General features: G+C 38.3%; 1 protein-coding gene across 2 annotated transcripts in view; it reads right to left on the bottom strand.

The window, feature by feature from the left end:
* Positions 1-14,116, bottom strand: part of FMO3 (flavin containing dimethylaniline monoxygenase 3) — a 22,822-nt gene extending 8,706 nt beyond the window's left edge. The window contains exons 1-5 of one of the 2 annotated variants that reach the window (XM_007113046.4): positions 13,842-14,116; positions 4,360-4,548; positions 3,189-3,351; positions 2,796-2,938; positions 1,820-2,019 (exon numbers count right to left, since the gene is read on the bottom strand). In XM_007113046.4, the coding sequence (XP_007113108.1) occupies positions 1,820-2,019; positions 2,796-2,938; positions 3,189-3,351; positions 4,360-4,548; positions 13,842-13,973 (827 nt within the window). In that variant the 5' untranslated portion in view covers positions 13,974-14,116. The remainder of the gene's footprint in view (positions 1-1,819; positions 2,020-2,795; positions 2,939-3,188; positions 3,352-4,359; positions 4,549-13,841) is intronic. The other variant, XM_024116694.3, reaches the window with a different exon arrangement.
* Between the last annotated feature and the right edge of the window lie 469 nt (positions 14,117-14,585).

Genomic DNA, 14,585 nt, shown 5'->3' with positions numbered 1-14,585 from the left:
TGTTAGTTTTTTAAGGAACCTCCATACTGTTCTCCATAGTGGCTGTATCAATTTACATTCCCACCAACAGTGTAAGAGGGTTCCCTTTTCTGCACACCCTCTCCAGCATTTGTTGTTTGTAGATTTTCTGATGATGCCGATTCTAACTGGTGTGAGGTGATACCTCATTGCAGTTTTGATTTGCATTTGTCTAATAATTAGTGATGTTGAGCAGCTTTTCATGTGTCTCTTGGCCATCTCTATATCTTCTTTGGAGAAATGACTATTTAGGTCTTCTGCCTATTTTTTGATTGGGTTGTTTGTTTTTTCCTTTGCTGTGCAAAAGGTTTTGAGTTTCATTAGGTCCCATTTGTTTATTTTTGTTTCCATTTCTCTAGGAGATGGGTCAAAAGAGATTTTGCTCTGATTTATATCAGAGAATGTAAACTCTTAGAGGAAAACATAGGCATAACACTCTTTGACAATAGCCTCTTACCCAGTGTTTCCACTTCCTTCCTTGACCTACCCATCTATAATGAGTGATGACCATAACAGCCAAAGTGATCTCTTCAAATTAACTTAAATCTTGTCTTCAGTTTACTCAGATGCCTGCAATGGCTTCCCACTGCATTCAGAGTAAAGGCCAGACTCCTTACAGTGGCCTACAAGACCCAATGTCAACTGGCTATTTTGATGTCTCTGGTTTCATTTCCTGCTACTCTCCCCAGCCCTCTTCTCCAGGAAGAGAAATTCATTGTAGTTTGTTGAACATACCAGTCATACCCCTGAAGAGGTGATGTCCTAGCTGTTCCCATTGTCCAGAATACTCTTCTCCAGATATCCTCATGGCTCATTTTCTCATCTCTTTCAGAAATTTGCTTAAAAGTTTTCTCAGTGAGACATCCCCTGTGGAGTGTTTAAAATTGTCCTGATGGCACTCCCTGTTATCCTTGCTTGCTTTGTTTTTTCTCCCTGATACATGTCATCATATGATTTTCTGCTATTTGTTTATTGTCTATTTCCCACTACTAGAATGTGGGACAGGGATTTTATGTGTTTGTTCACTGCTATATCCACAGGATTTAACACAGGTCCTGGCACATAATAAATGCTTAATAAATATTTGTTGAATTAATGAATTAACTTTGATGTAAACAGCTTATAACTTGGGTTTTTCACCCACGTCAAAGTAGTTTCTTATCATGTGACTGGCTTGGGGGATGTTATAGGAGAGAGTGAGGAGGAGACTGATGATGTAAACATTGTGGCCATAGTTAAGTGCGAGGGCTCCATTAAGGGGCAGGTGTTGAGAGCGAAGCACAGGGAAAGTTCTGCTTTGCTTAACTTAACTTTGTCATTAAGAAAGAGGCAGTAGAGCAGGTGACTAAGAGTGAGGGACTCTGGAGTCAGCAGATCTGGACATGCCTTTAACTTCCTGGCTGTCTGGCTTTGGTAAAATTAACTACATTGAACCACAGTTTTCTCATCTCTGAAATGAAGATTATAGCAGAGCCATCCTCATAGTTGTTGTGAGAATAAAGGGAGATAATGCGTGTCAGAGACTCTGACATGTATTAAGGGCTTAAAACATGTTGACTATTATTATCATAACTCTAGGGACTAATTCCTGAGGTATTGATATTATATAAATTTCCAGCTGTGCAAATCTGGTAAGGAGGATTGTGAATAGGAAAATACCCCTAACTTTTGCAATTCTTTATCCTCTGAAATGTGAGAGGTGATTACTTCACTTTGATTTGTTTAGGGCTTACAACACACATTAGGGTTGTTGACACTGAAATAAAAACTAGCAGGCATATCATGTTTAACTCTGCTTTACCCATTTAAAGGCATCAAGCCATAGTTCTCATGCTTGAATCTTGCATTCATTTGCTTCACGTACCACCAGTCAGATATGACTGTTGGTAAGTTGTTCTTGAGGAAGGTTTCAAATCGAGTGATAAACATCATGTCCCATGGATAGCCACCATGCCAGACCCGGCTCATCACCCAGGAGCCACTTCTGGAGCTGACGATGACCTTAAAAAACACCATTTCAACCATTAAAGTGGTGACCATTTGTACTGGATATTGTGATATATCCCCCAGATCTGCCTTTAGGAATGGAGTTATTATAACAGCTTCTGGGAGTGTTGCCAGAAGGCAACCCTCAGCTATCAGACCTCTTTGGCAGTTACTTTGGTAACTTATACTCTTTTTGGATTTCCTGCATTCAGTGACTGGTTAATGGAAGGATATAAAGGCCCAGCCTCTCACTTCAACTAGAGACAATTCTAAAGGACTATCCTAGCTTCAGAGTAAGTAAAGGAAAACTTCTTTCCCTTCCCTCAGAGGTATTCATCCAGAGAGCTCTCCCAAATAAACTTCCTGCATTATAATCTACATCTTAGGATCAACACTCTGTCATACTCCTCCAGGCAAATTTTCACATTTTAATCAAATCTTCTCTGGTGTTGATGACCAATAACTGAATTCTAGTCATATTTCTTCTAGTGCTTATCTGATGATCCCAAAATGATCCCATTAGTTTCGGAGGAATTTACTGGACACATGTTAGACACTAAATGTCCCAAAGAAGAAGATTGTTGAATGACAGCATCACTCCTTGCTGATGTTCTGCCTTTGCCATATCAAGCTATTTAAAATTTCACAAGTTACCAGGGAAGTTGAGCTATATGAAACACTACTTAGTCTTCCTATCAAGTACAGTGTTCTTCTCCCGTTTCGTTATCACACCTTTCAAATGGTGTGTCTGTCCCTTTAAAGATAGTTCCCTTAGTATCTGGGAGGCATACCTGTTCAGCTGTGTGGCTGAGTTCTGAGGCAATATCACAGCCCGAATTCCCCAGGCCAATCACCAGGACTCGCTTCCCCTTGAATTTTCCTGGTTCTTTATAGTCCCAGCTGTGGAAGCATTTGCCTTTAAAAAGTTGTAGACCTGAGTGAAAAGTGGGAAACATATGAATCATTTGATTTTCATTTAAAAAACTGCTGTAACAGATCTTGTGGGTGAATATAGTTGCAGTAATCTGGAATTTTAGCACACCAGGTATGTTAGATACAATAGAAGCTTATTTTAATTTAATGTGTACTTTTAGAAATTGTACTTTTATATATGTAAGAAAGACATTATCAAGGTTATTCAGTCATGTCAGATTTGTAGATGGCACCGTAAATTTTGGCCTTACCTGGAAAGGACTCTTTTGGTAGGTGGGGGTACACATGATGTCCAGAACAAATCATTACAGCATCAAAGATAGCTGATTCTTTTTTACCATCCTTTTCAGTGGTAACGTCCCATTGGCCAGTGACTGAGAAATCGGGACGTTTATTTACACTGGATACAAGTGTCTAAGAGAAACACAGAAAGATAGCCTTCTTTTTTTCTATGCTAACAGGTAGGTTTGGCACCAACTTGATCAAATAGGATGAAAAAAATCATTAATAGTGGCTTAGGAAAAATAATTCATTATGAAGGTACATATTACAAATTAAAAATTCCTTCAGAATAATTCAAAACATTAAATGGTCTATATGTTTTTTATCCCCACATGGTTCCTTGTGTATGACCAGTATTTTCTGCAGTAGAAGAGTGATTCCTTTTGGAGCTATGACATTGAATTGAATCATAGATTACAAGAGGCATGTAGCACATGTAGGAAATAATCTGGTGGCCAATAACTTTTGTAGTAACAACTATTTCCTAACGTATTTCATTAGCCATTTTATTTTTAACATTATTGTCTTAAAATTAAAGATGTTGTCTATATTCAGAGCATAAGTTCTTCTCAAATTTTAGCGTGCATAAGGATTACCTGAAAAACCTTAGGAATCAGGATCGGGCCTGCAGCCTGGGGAGGGAGCTGTGAAGGAGGAAATGTTCCCACACCTTGGGAAGGCTCCTCACCAGTGGAGAAATTAGACTGGATGGAGGGGGAGTTTCAGAGCCTAAAAGGGGAAAGCAGCCCCAGCCTCAGCTTATTTTCTAATATAAGCATTTAAGCTTATGATTTTCATGAAAGTTCTGCTCTCTCTGCTTCCCACAAATACCGATAGGTAGAATTTAAATTATCATTCAGCTCTAAGTATTTTAAAATTTCCATTGCAGTTTCTTTTTTGGCCCATAAATTGTTTAGGAAAAAAGAGTTCTTAAATTCATGGAATGTGGTCAAGTTTTGTAAATTTCCTACGTATTCTTGAGAAGAATGTGTATTCTCTAAATCTAGGGTCGGAGAAGCCACATTGTTAAAAACGTTGATGAGTAAGAAAGTGACACTGAAAGGAACTAAGGGGAATCTACTAATAAAAAGAAAATTCCTCACAGGAATGTCCCGAATTAATTTCTTGATAATATCTTACCTTAAGTTGAATGTATCTCAGGAGGTTCTTTTCTTTGGCAAACGCAGTGATGTATTCCTGGAGCTTACTGTTATGCATAAAGTTGGGAAAGTCATCAGGAAAAGGGAAGTCTGGAAAACATGTCATCTCTTTGGAAGAGTTGGTAAAGACTGACCAATAAATGCTGGCCCTGCCTTCCTCGGCATGGTCCTGTGAAAGTATGGTTTTAAATGGAAGAGAGTTTGTAAATAAGTATACTTATCACAGTCAGGGTCAGTTCCAAATGATTACCACTCATTTTCAGTCGGCCTTTACCCACAAGTAAGTGAAATAAGATGAGGCATAAATTAACTTCACTTAAACAATTTGATGATAATCAAAGGAACTTAGAATGTGGAAAAATATATCTTTCTTAACATATTTGCTTTTCTAAGGGAAACAAATTCTGAATTTCATCATGTCCTTTAAAGAACAAGTAACTGGAATAATTTTATTCCTTTAGCCATTAAATACAGTGATAGCTATTTTCCAAAATTCACCCATGCATGATTTCAATGTGTCAACACATAAGCATGGACAAACAAAATGTGATATATACATACAATGGAGTATTATTCAGCCTTAAAAAGAAAGGAAATTCTGATATATGCTGTGATAGGCATTAACTTTGAGGACATATGCTAAATGAAATAAGCCAGTCACGAAAAGGTAAATACTGTATAATTCCACTTTGCTGAGGTACCCCTGAGTGATCACATTTATAGAGACTGAAAGAGCGGTGGTTGCCTGGGACCAGGGAGAGGAAGGAATCGAGAGTTATTGTTTAATTTCTGTATTATTTTACTTTGGGAAGATTAAAAATGTTCTGGAGAGGGATGGTGGTATGATTGCACAGTAATGTGAATTAACTTAATGCCACAGAACTATGCACTTTAAAATGGTTAAACTGCAAATCTTTATTGTGGTTTATTTACCACAATGAAAAAAATTTCCTTTAGCATGTCATGAGGTAATTCTGGTGGATTAGATCATGATATGTTCTTATGTATCTAGGGCAGAAAGAAGTTTGGTTATATTTAGAACAGTGTTTTTCAAATGTTTTTGACCATACCCTATAGTTAGTAATATATTTTATATTGCAACCCAGTGCGTGCACACACACAAACACACACACAGTGGGGAAAAAAAGTTTTGTGAAATAAATCATTTTCAACAAGTTGAGTTGCACACATACTTTCTATACATTCCATTTAAACATGCAGATTGATTCCTTAATTTATATCATAGCACACTAATGAGTCATAATCTCCAGTTTGAAAAACATTGGTTTAAAGGAATTGGGTAAGGAGAAAGGGGAATAGAGGCAGAAAAAGGGGTAATGGTGGATTACCTAAGTCCTAAGCTTTATTCTGGAATTCTGAAATTAACATAACCTCCTGTTAGATAGATTGAGGGGAACACTGAGGGAAGAGGGGCTTTTGTTTTCACATTTGGAATTCTGGTAAGATATCAGAATAGATATCAAAGGCTCCCCCTGAACCAACCTGGGTAGGGGGAGGTTGACACAGGAAAGTCAAGTAGCAATGATCAGGAAGAGGTAGGACCTTAGTTTAGCTCTCTTGAACCCATTCAGTTTGAACAAAGCATAGGAGTTCCTGCTTGCTCCCAACAGGGATGCGGAAATTATCTGAGAATCTTAGTAGGTAGTTAACCAGAGAGTTGCCATGGAGGAAGCTAAGTGACATTTTAGGAGAGATACAGAGTGGACCACTTGGGTCAGGGACTCAGTGAGAAAACTGGACCTGGCAAGTGAGGTCTCTTCAGCAAGGAGATTCAATGGCTCCTGATTAAGCTAAGAGAGGACAGTCTCCAGGTTCATCAACTGCTGTCTTATCCTCTTGAAGGATGAGTGTGAATGGTAACCAAATAGAATAGAAACATCAGGAGACCAGAGAGGCCAGAGGACAGTCCCAAGACCTGTGTTTGAATCTGGGAAACTTTGGCTTTCCTTTACCACAAGGTCATTTAAGTTCTCCTTCTCCATAAGCCCAGATACAATTTTGGAAAGAGCTGAAGGGCAAGGAGGGGACCTGAAAGACTGAGCATTGATCCAAAAGAGACCTAGAGATTAAGCTGTGCCAACTGGGGGTACTCCTTGTGTCTTAGAATGCTTTTATGCTTCTCTCTATGTAATTCTGGATATTTGTCTGTTGTCCTATTTATGCTAGACATAAACGAGTGACCTGAACACTTAGTAGTCTAGTATTACTTACTGATGAAACATTGCAAAATATCAAGAACTCATAGGAGAAAATGGGAGAGGATCTCCCAGGACAGAGTGAGAGTTTTAGGGTTCGATGACATGCTTCATGACTTTCCCTCAACTTATAACATGAGGTATTTGGTAGACAGAATTTTAAGAGTGACCCTTAGTGCTCCTCATCCTTGTACAGTCATTTGCCTTCTGAGTATGGGTGAAACCTGTAAATATCATATCACTCAAAGTATGAGGAGGATTCAGCTTGTTGTTCCTGGCGTTGAAGATGGAGGGTGCCATATGCCACGGAATACTAGCAGCCTTTAGGAGCTGAGAGGAATCCCAACTTACAGCCAGCAAGGAAACAAAGACCTTAATCTTACCACAGCAAGGAACTGAATTCAGTCACAACCCTGTATGAACTTGGGTGCAGATTCTTCCCTTGTGCCTCCAGATAAGGGCCCTGCCCAGCTAGCAGCTTATTTTTGACCTTGTGAAACCCTAAGCAAAGAACCTAGCTGAACTATGCTGTACTTCTGATCTGTACACCTGAGAGTAATAAATAAGTGTTGTTCTGAGCTGCTAAAGTTTGCGGTAATTTGCTACGCAGAAATAGAAAACTAATACAAGGCCAAAGGTAAAGTTTTGGAGCAAGCCAAAGTGGGGGAAAATTATGTAATGTAACAACAAGGGAGGAGTTTCATATAATAAAAATGATGCAAACCTTTGAGACAGGTTTGAGGTGCTTTTGCAACTTTGGTTGCTTCAAGATAATATTCAGTAAATCCCCCTAGCAATGCTGAGCTGATTGGTCTTCGGTTTTTCTTGGATTCCGAAAAGGCCATGATTAATGAGAGAGGAGTTGCAGCATCAACTAACCACAGCATTTGTGACTTGCTTAAAAAAGAAAAAAAACACAAAAATATGTCATGAACATCTTACTGTTCCTATTTGGATTATAGTGTATCTCAGAGCCCATGTTTATAGACTGATTCTTTTAAGTTGATCATATAAGAAGTTCATAAGAGAATGACTATAGAGTCATAAATTGCATTTTGAAATATAAATTTTTTGTGGGGCAAGTGTCCAACAAAGAACCAAACCTTGGTTATTTATGGAAGTAGCTTTATTTATTTATTTTTGATTACTAAAGTAATCCAGACTTCTGATTAAACATGAAAGATTATGTAGATGCATTTAACTCTTTTTCCACTAAAATTACTGTAAAGGTATCAGAGGTATGAACCCACAAGTAAAAAAAAGAAAAAAAAGTAAAAGCAAACAAGAAATAGCAACAATATTTTGAAAGTAGAACATAGTTGCATGAGTGATAACTGACTTAACAGACCAAAGAAAGGTGAAAGCTAAGACTAGATCTAATCAACTGTGTATCTGGATCAAATATTGATACTCTAAGACATTCAAAGTCTACAATCTTTTACTTCACATATATAATTTTTCAGAAAACTACTGAGGATGTACTCTCATATAGTCTACTAAAATGAGAGAATAAACAAAATAGTAGAAAGATAAGGTTTCCAGAAAATAGGGTTACCCAGGGTAAAGCAGTGTAGCTAGCCTAGGGAAAAGAAGGAAGATAATCTGAAAGAGTATCTTTAAGAGATAGTTGAGAGAAGAATTAAGCTGGTGAAACACCTTGTGTGTTTAAACATGTTGAGAGAATTCTTTGGGATGGCCTGGGGTTTGTATTCGAGTTAGCATTTATAAAATTAAACCAACAAAGGACACAAGGAAGTTATTAGCTCCAGTGAAAACAAAAAGTTATTTAAGAAAGAAAATATAGCAAGGAACAGTATTTACATGGTTATAATAATATAAACATGAAGGTTTACTTAAACAAAAAGAATGGTATAACTATATGAACAAGAGAAGATGGAAAATCTTGTAAATGGGTGTGTCTTTTTTTTTTTCCTGTACGCGGGCCTCTCACTGTTGTGGCCTCTCCCTTCGCGGAGCACAGGCTCCGGACGCGCAGGCTCAGTGGCCATGGCTCACGGGCCCATCCGCTCCGCGACATGTGGGATCCTCCCGGACTGGGGCACGAACCCTTGTCCCCTGCATCGGCAGACGGACTCTCAATCACTGCGCCACCAGGGAAGCCCTGGGTGTGTCTTTTGTTTGAAATATTCTAAGGGATTGTTGTTTGTACATAGCACCAATCAAAAAAAATTCTATAAATATAGAGGAAGTTACAAGAAATGGGTCAAAAATGAATATGGTGAAACAGAGAATTCAAATTTAGCCTAAAAGAGGCCAGGTATTAGAGTAAGAGGAGATACAGTGTTGCCTGATTTTCTAATTTTTCAAAAGAAGATACATCCTTAGATTTTTATGTGAAATATGATTTTAAAATAATGGATCAAAAAATTTAAAAAATGTATAGATCAAATAAAACAGAACAGCTTTAGTATAAAAAGCCAGTTTGCTAACTCTAAAGCATGTATAAACTATTGATTTTTGTCTGGTAATTCCAACCTCATTGTATTATCTTATTTTTTGCAACCATTTTCCAATTGATGTCCTTCATGGTATAAAATCAGATAGACAGTAACTGATAATTTTTCCTCCTTTCCAATTTCTCTTTTTTATTATCAATCGCTTGTCTTATTGAATGGCTCAAACTTCTAAAAGAACATTAATCAATAGATCTTTAAGAGAGAACTTAAAAATTTCCTGGAGACAGTATTTTCCATCATTTGGGTATAAATTTCTATTTTATTGTATTGGCAACAGAGAATTTCAATTTATTTATACATTTTTTCAAAATTTTTGAGGCTTGTTGGTTGAGTCAGTTTTAGAAATGTTCCATGGGCACTTGAAAATAAGGCATATTTCATCTTTTTATAGTGTTGTATATCAACTCGTGACAAACCAAAGTGCAAGATGCAATAGTTAAGCTACTATTTGACCAAAACTATGATCCTTAAAAAATAAAATAACAAAGTAAACATTAGTCTAATTCTTAAGATTGCACTTTCAAATTTAAAGAGCCAAAGAAACCCCAAAAGAGGGGCTTCCCCGGTGGCGCAGTGGTTAAGAGTCTGCCTACCAATGCAGGGGACACGGGTTTGAGCCCTGGTCCAGGAAGATCCCATGTGCCGCGGAGCAAATAAGCCAGTGTGCCACAATTACTAAGCCTGCGCCTTAGAGCCCACGAGCCACAACTACTGAGCCTGCGTGCCACAACTACTGAAACCCATGCGCCTAAATCCAGTGCTCCACAACAAGAGAAGCCACCGCAATGAGAAGCCCCCGCGCTGCGACGAAGACCCAACGCTGCCAAAAATAATAAATAAATAAAGTTTAAAAATACCCAAAAGGGGCTCCAAAGAAAAACATTTCTTTCCTTAAAAAAATTAACATTGTTTTCTATCTGAAATGAGTTTCCCTCTGATGAAAGATCAAACTGTAGATCTCTATGTAGAGTTGCCAGTTCATAATGAAAAGCACTGAGCACTAGAAATTTAGAATTAGGGCTCATATAACTCAAAGTTTTCAGGCCCGTAGAATATAAATTTTTAGTATAATACTAGAATATTCCAATCACATCAAAAGCCAATGTGGCTGTGGCCTTGTTCTTGACAAGTAATTCAGTGGTAGATTAATTGCCAAGTTTGCATCAGAAAGCAATGTGATCTTGAAATATGGCGTGAGTTTTCTGCTGCTCCCTTGGGTTGATGACTCTGCTAGTGTGCATTTGGGATGCAGAGGTGGAGGAATTCATAGATTTGGGTGAGTTTAGGAAGCTTGATAGTGATTATAATTAACACAAGGAGAGACTAAATATTAAAGGTCAAATAGATACATAGGCTAGAAAAAAACCAGGGGAAGTGAACAATGGGTTGTATGCCCAGAAAAAAACAGACTTTATTCATGACACTTCAGGCCAAAATCCAGTTTACTCACATATTGTTTGGGGGACTCCTGAGAAAGAAAGACCTTTCCCCTAGACCTGCATCCTAGTTACAACGTACTTTATTTTCTCAGCGATCAGAGCAGGTGAGGGAAATACATCATCTTGCCTTTAGATCGGGGTTAGAAGAAAGAACTAGAAGGGCTATAGTAAAGTGCTATAGGAAACAGGTACAAAAGTTTGAATTATCTGCACTTTACCCTTTTTACACATAGCTAAAATTTGGATCTCTCTGAAAGAAAAAAAAAGTTGAGAGAATGTAAAGTGCTGTCTTTAGAAACTAAAGATAATGAAAATACAAAATTTAACCTGATTTTATAATATAATCCCATGATGTGAATTCTAGGTATGCTGCTACAGACTCCTAGAGGTATTTGAGCAACACTGCAAATCACAACATCATTTGCAATCTTTAAGTCCTCTTACAGAGGTGAAATAGTTTGGAAACTCCGAATAACCAAGTATATTAGTTTCTATTAGCTTTGTGAGGCTATTGTAATAAATTACCACAAACTTGACAGCTTGAAAAAACAGGAATTTATTCCCTCATGATTCCAGAGACCAGGAGTTGGAAACCAGTATCACTGGGCCTAAATCAAAGTGCTGGCAGGACCATGTTCATTCCAGAGGCTCTAGGGGAGAATCATTGTCTCTTCCAGCTTCTGGTGGATGCCAGCTTTCCTCGGCTCTTTTAGCATCTTGAGGCCACCTGTATTCCTTGGCTAATGTCCCCTTTCTCCATCTTCAGGGTCACAACATAGCATCTTCAAATCTCTCTTTCTGATGAGGTCACATTTTCTTTTCTATCTTTGTGTGTCAAATCTCTGTCTGCCTCTCTATTTTAGGGGTTTATGTTATGGCATCTTGGGCCCACCCAGATGATCCAGGATAATCTCATCATCTCAAAATTCTTAATTTAGTCATGTCTGTAAATATCCTTTGTCTTTATAAGGGACATTTACAGGTGCTAGAATTAGGACCTGATATCTTTGAGGGTACTATTGTTTGAAAAGCCTACCACAGTCCACTGTCAGGCCCCTAAGGATTCACATTTATCCCACATGCCAAGTACATGCACTTCAGCCCAACATCCCCACAGTCTCAATCCACTGCAGCATCAAATCAAGTCCCAAATCTCACTTATATATCATCAGCTTAAAAGTCCTAAATCTCATCATCTAAATCAGGTATGAATGAGACAGTATGATTCACCCTGGGATAAAATTCTCTATTTCTGGACCTGCCAAACAAGGAAACATGTTGTCTTCCTCTAAAATATAGTGATGGGACAGGCATAGGGTACCAGTTACAAATGTTTCCATTCCGAAAGGAAGAAAATGGAAGGAAAAAAGGAGTCACCAGTCCCAAGCAATTTTGGAATCCAGCAGGGCAAGTTTCATTAGGTTTCAAGACCTGATAATAAGCCTTTGTGTCTCAAGGCTCCAGCTTCTGTGTTTGAGGTTCCAGCCTCTGGAGTAAATTTTCTTTTTCTTGAAGAGTAGCACATATTTGCAGCTGTGTAGTTTATCACTCTATGATGCTAGGTTCAAATTTTTAAAGTCTTCCTTGAGCAACAAGAGAGGCAGCTGCTCTCAAAAGCTATATCAGCAGTGTCTTTCTTCAGCAATGCTTTGCAAAGTAAGTTTTTATTTATTTATTTATTTATTTTTATTTATATTTATTTATTTTTGGCTGTGTTGGGTCTTCGTTGCTGCACACGGGCTTTCTCTAGTTGCAGCAAGCGGGGGCTACTCTTCGCTTTGGTGCGCGGGCTTCTCATTGCAGTGGCTTCTCTTGTTGAGGAGCACGGGCTCTAGACACATGGACTTCAGTAGTTGTGGCACATGGGCTCAGTAGTTGTGGCTCGCGGGCTCTAGAGTGCAGGCTCAGTAGTTGTGGCACATGGGCTTTGTTGCTCTGTGGCATGTGGGATCTTCCCGGACCAGGGCTGGAACCTGTGTCCCCTGCATTGGCAGGTAGATTCTTAACCACTGAGCCATCAGGGAAGTCCGCAAAGTCAGTTTGAATATGAAGATTTGGTTAAGATCACTGTGTAGAAGACTTGCCTGCTCAATAAGCCACTTGTTGAAATGTCACCCAGCAGTTTAAAAAGGGGTTAAGAATTCAGGCTGGAGAGACAAGTCAGATTGAATTGGGGTCTTGTCTTTACCATTTACCAGCCATTTATCATTTTTTTCTTTTCTTTTTTAGCTTCAGATTCATTTGTAAAAGGGAAAAACTCATACCTAGCTTATAGGATTATTATAAAGACTGAATTAAATGGGAAAGGTGTTCAGCATATAGAAAGTGCTCAATAAAATAGCCCTAAGATTCATCAGTGTGCTAATCTGAAGATCTGTCAGCACATTCCAGTGACACTCTGGGCTCCACAATGTTATAAAAGATACTGCATGGTTTGAAGAGTTATTTACAGCCTAGAAAATATCTACATTAATAAGAATAATTCTTATATCTTTATAATATTTAAAGAGCTGTCACAAACACTGTCTCCTTAAATACAACCTTTTATTAAGGTATAAAGTTTAATACTAATTTTGCATTTGAGAAGGAAATGGTGGCTTAAAAGGGTTAATGATCTTCCTATGTTTGCATAAGTGTTAATGGTTTATCAGAAGAAGAAGAAGAAAACAGGAGTAGGCTTAGCCAGACATCATTCCTAAGGTTGGAGACACTGAGGGAGTTGGGGGCACAAGGCAGCCCGCACACCCGATGATATGCTTGTCAGACAACACAGGAAGTGATTTAACGTCAGCTTACAAGCATGTCTGCTGATGGAGTCCTTAATATAAATGCATAGAAGTAAAAAGTCATTGAAGAACTTCAAATCAGTGTATCCTATTCTTGGTTCCTCTCGTAGCTATCTCATGAATTATGCGTTTGTGGCAAGACCAAAGTCAGCACCTGAAATCTTAAAATCTGTGGTCTGAATCACTAAGAGGATGTTCCAGAACCTCAACAAAAGAATGGAGAGAGCCGTTGCTTTTTAAATGAATAACTCATGTAATTCCATTACATAAACCTAACCAATATTTGACCATGTATTTTATCCCCAAGTGGCTCACTTATTAATGATTTATTGGAGTTGAGCTCTGTACACAGAGACTAACCAGCCCACTATCTCATTTACTTTTGAAGTAAGTAAGGGACTTACTTTCCAACCTGCTTCTGATGTTGTGCTTCATAGAGTGAGTGTAACTGCCATGACAGCTTGTTTGGAAGGCTGTGTTCAAGCAATGTGCTCTCACACTTCCCATTTCACTCCCCAGTCTACTGCAGTGGCGTCCCACTCACCGAGAATTTCCACAGGCCCCCGATGTCTTCGCCCTTCTCAAAGCAGGTGGGCTCCAGCCCCTCTTCCAGGCAGCTCCTGATGGATGCCAAGCCACTGATGCCAGCTCCAATGATGGCCACTTTCTTCACCATGGTTGCCTGTGCAAAGGCCCAGGGAACATTTCCAGCAACAGTGTTGCTGAAGACTTATTTTTGGATTTTTTTTTGGTATCATTTTTTGGCTTAATAAGAAACTTTGTTTTTGCACCAAGAAAAGCAATATTAAAAGAAAATAGATGAGAACTTTTTTTTAGTCATCTAACTACACTTTGCATTTCTCTTTAATTTCTAAAGAGAATATTTTTTCCTCCCAAAAGAAACACTTTGTTTTCAGTCAACTTTCCAAAATTAAGAGGGTGGTGATCTGGCAAAATATTTGTCTTCTTTGCCTTTGGCCTTTTGTCATTTACTCTGTACTAGAGACAGTAAATGGGAGAAAGAGGAGATTCACCACTAAAACAGATATACACACACTTATACCCACAAACATTTATGTATGTATGAATGAAGAAACAAATATATGTGTGTATGTATATAAATGCATATACATACACACATATAAATACACACACATATTTATTTCTTCTCTCTAGGAGGAATAAGGTCTGGTTATATCTGTGTTTTGGTATGCCAGAAAGTCACCCTCTTTTCTCCCATAATAATGTTCTTCACCTTTTCAATTAAAAAGAAAAGTCAAGTCTCTTT

The sequence above is a fragment of the Physeter macrocephalus genome, chromosome 4, assembly GCF_002837175.3.
Source record: "Physeter macrocephalus isolate SW-GA chromosome 4, ASM283717v5, whole genome shotgun sequence".
Lineage (NCBI taxonomy): Eukaryota > Metazoa > Chordata > Mammalia > Artiodactyla > Physeteridae > Physeter > Physeter macrocephalus.
The sequence above is the reverse complement of the archived record's forward strand: the minus strand, read 5'-3'. Positions and strand labels throughout refer to the sequence as shown.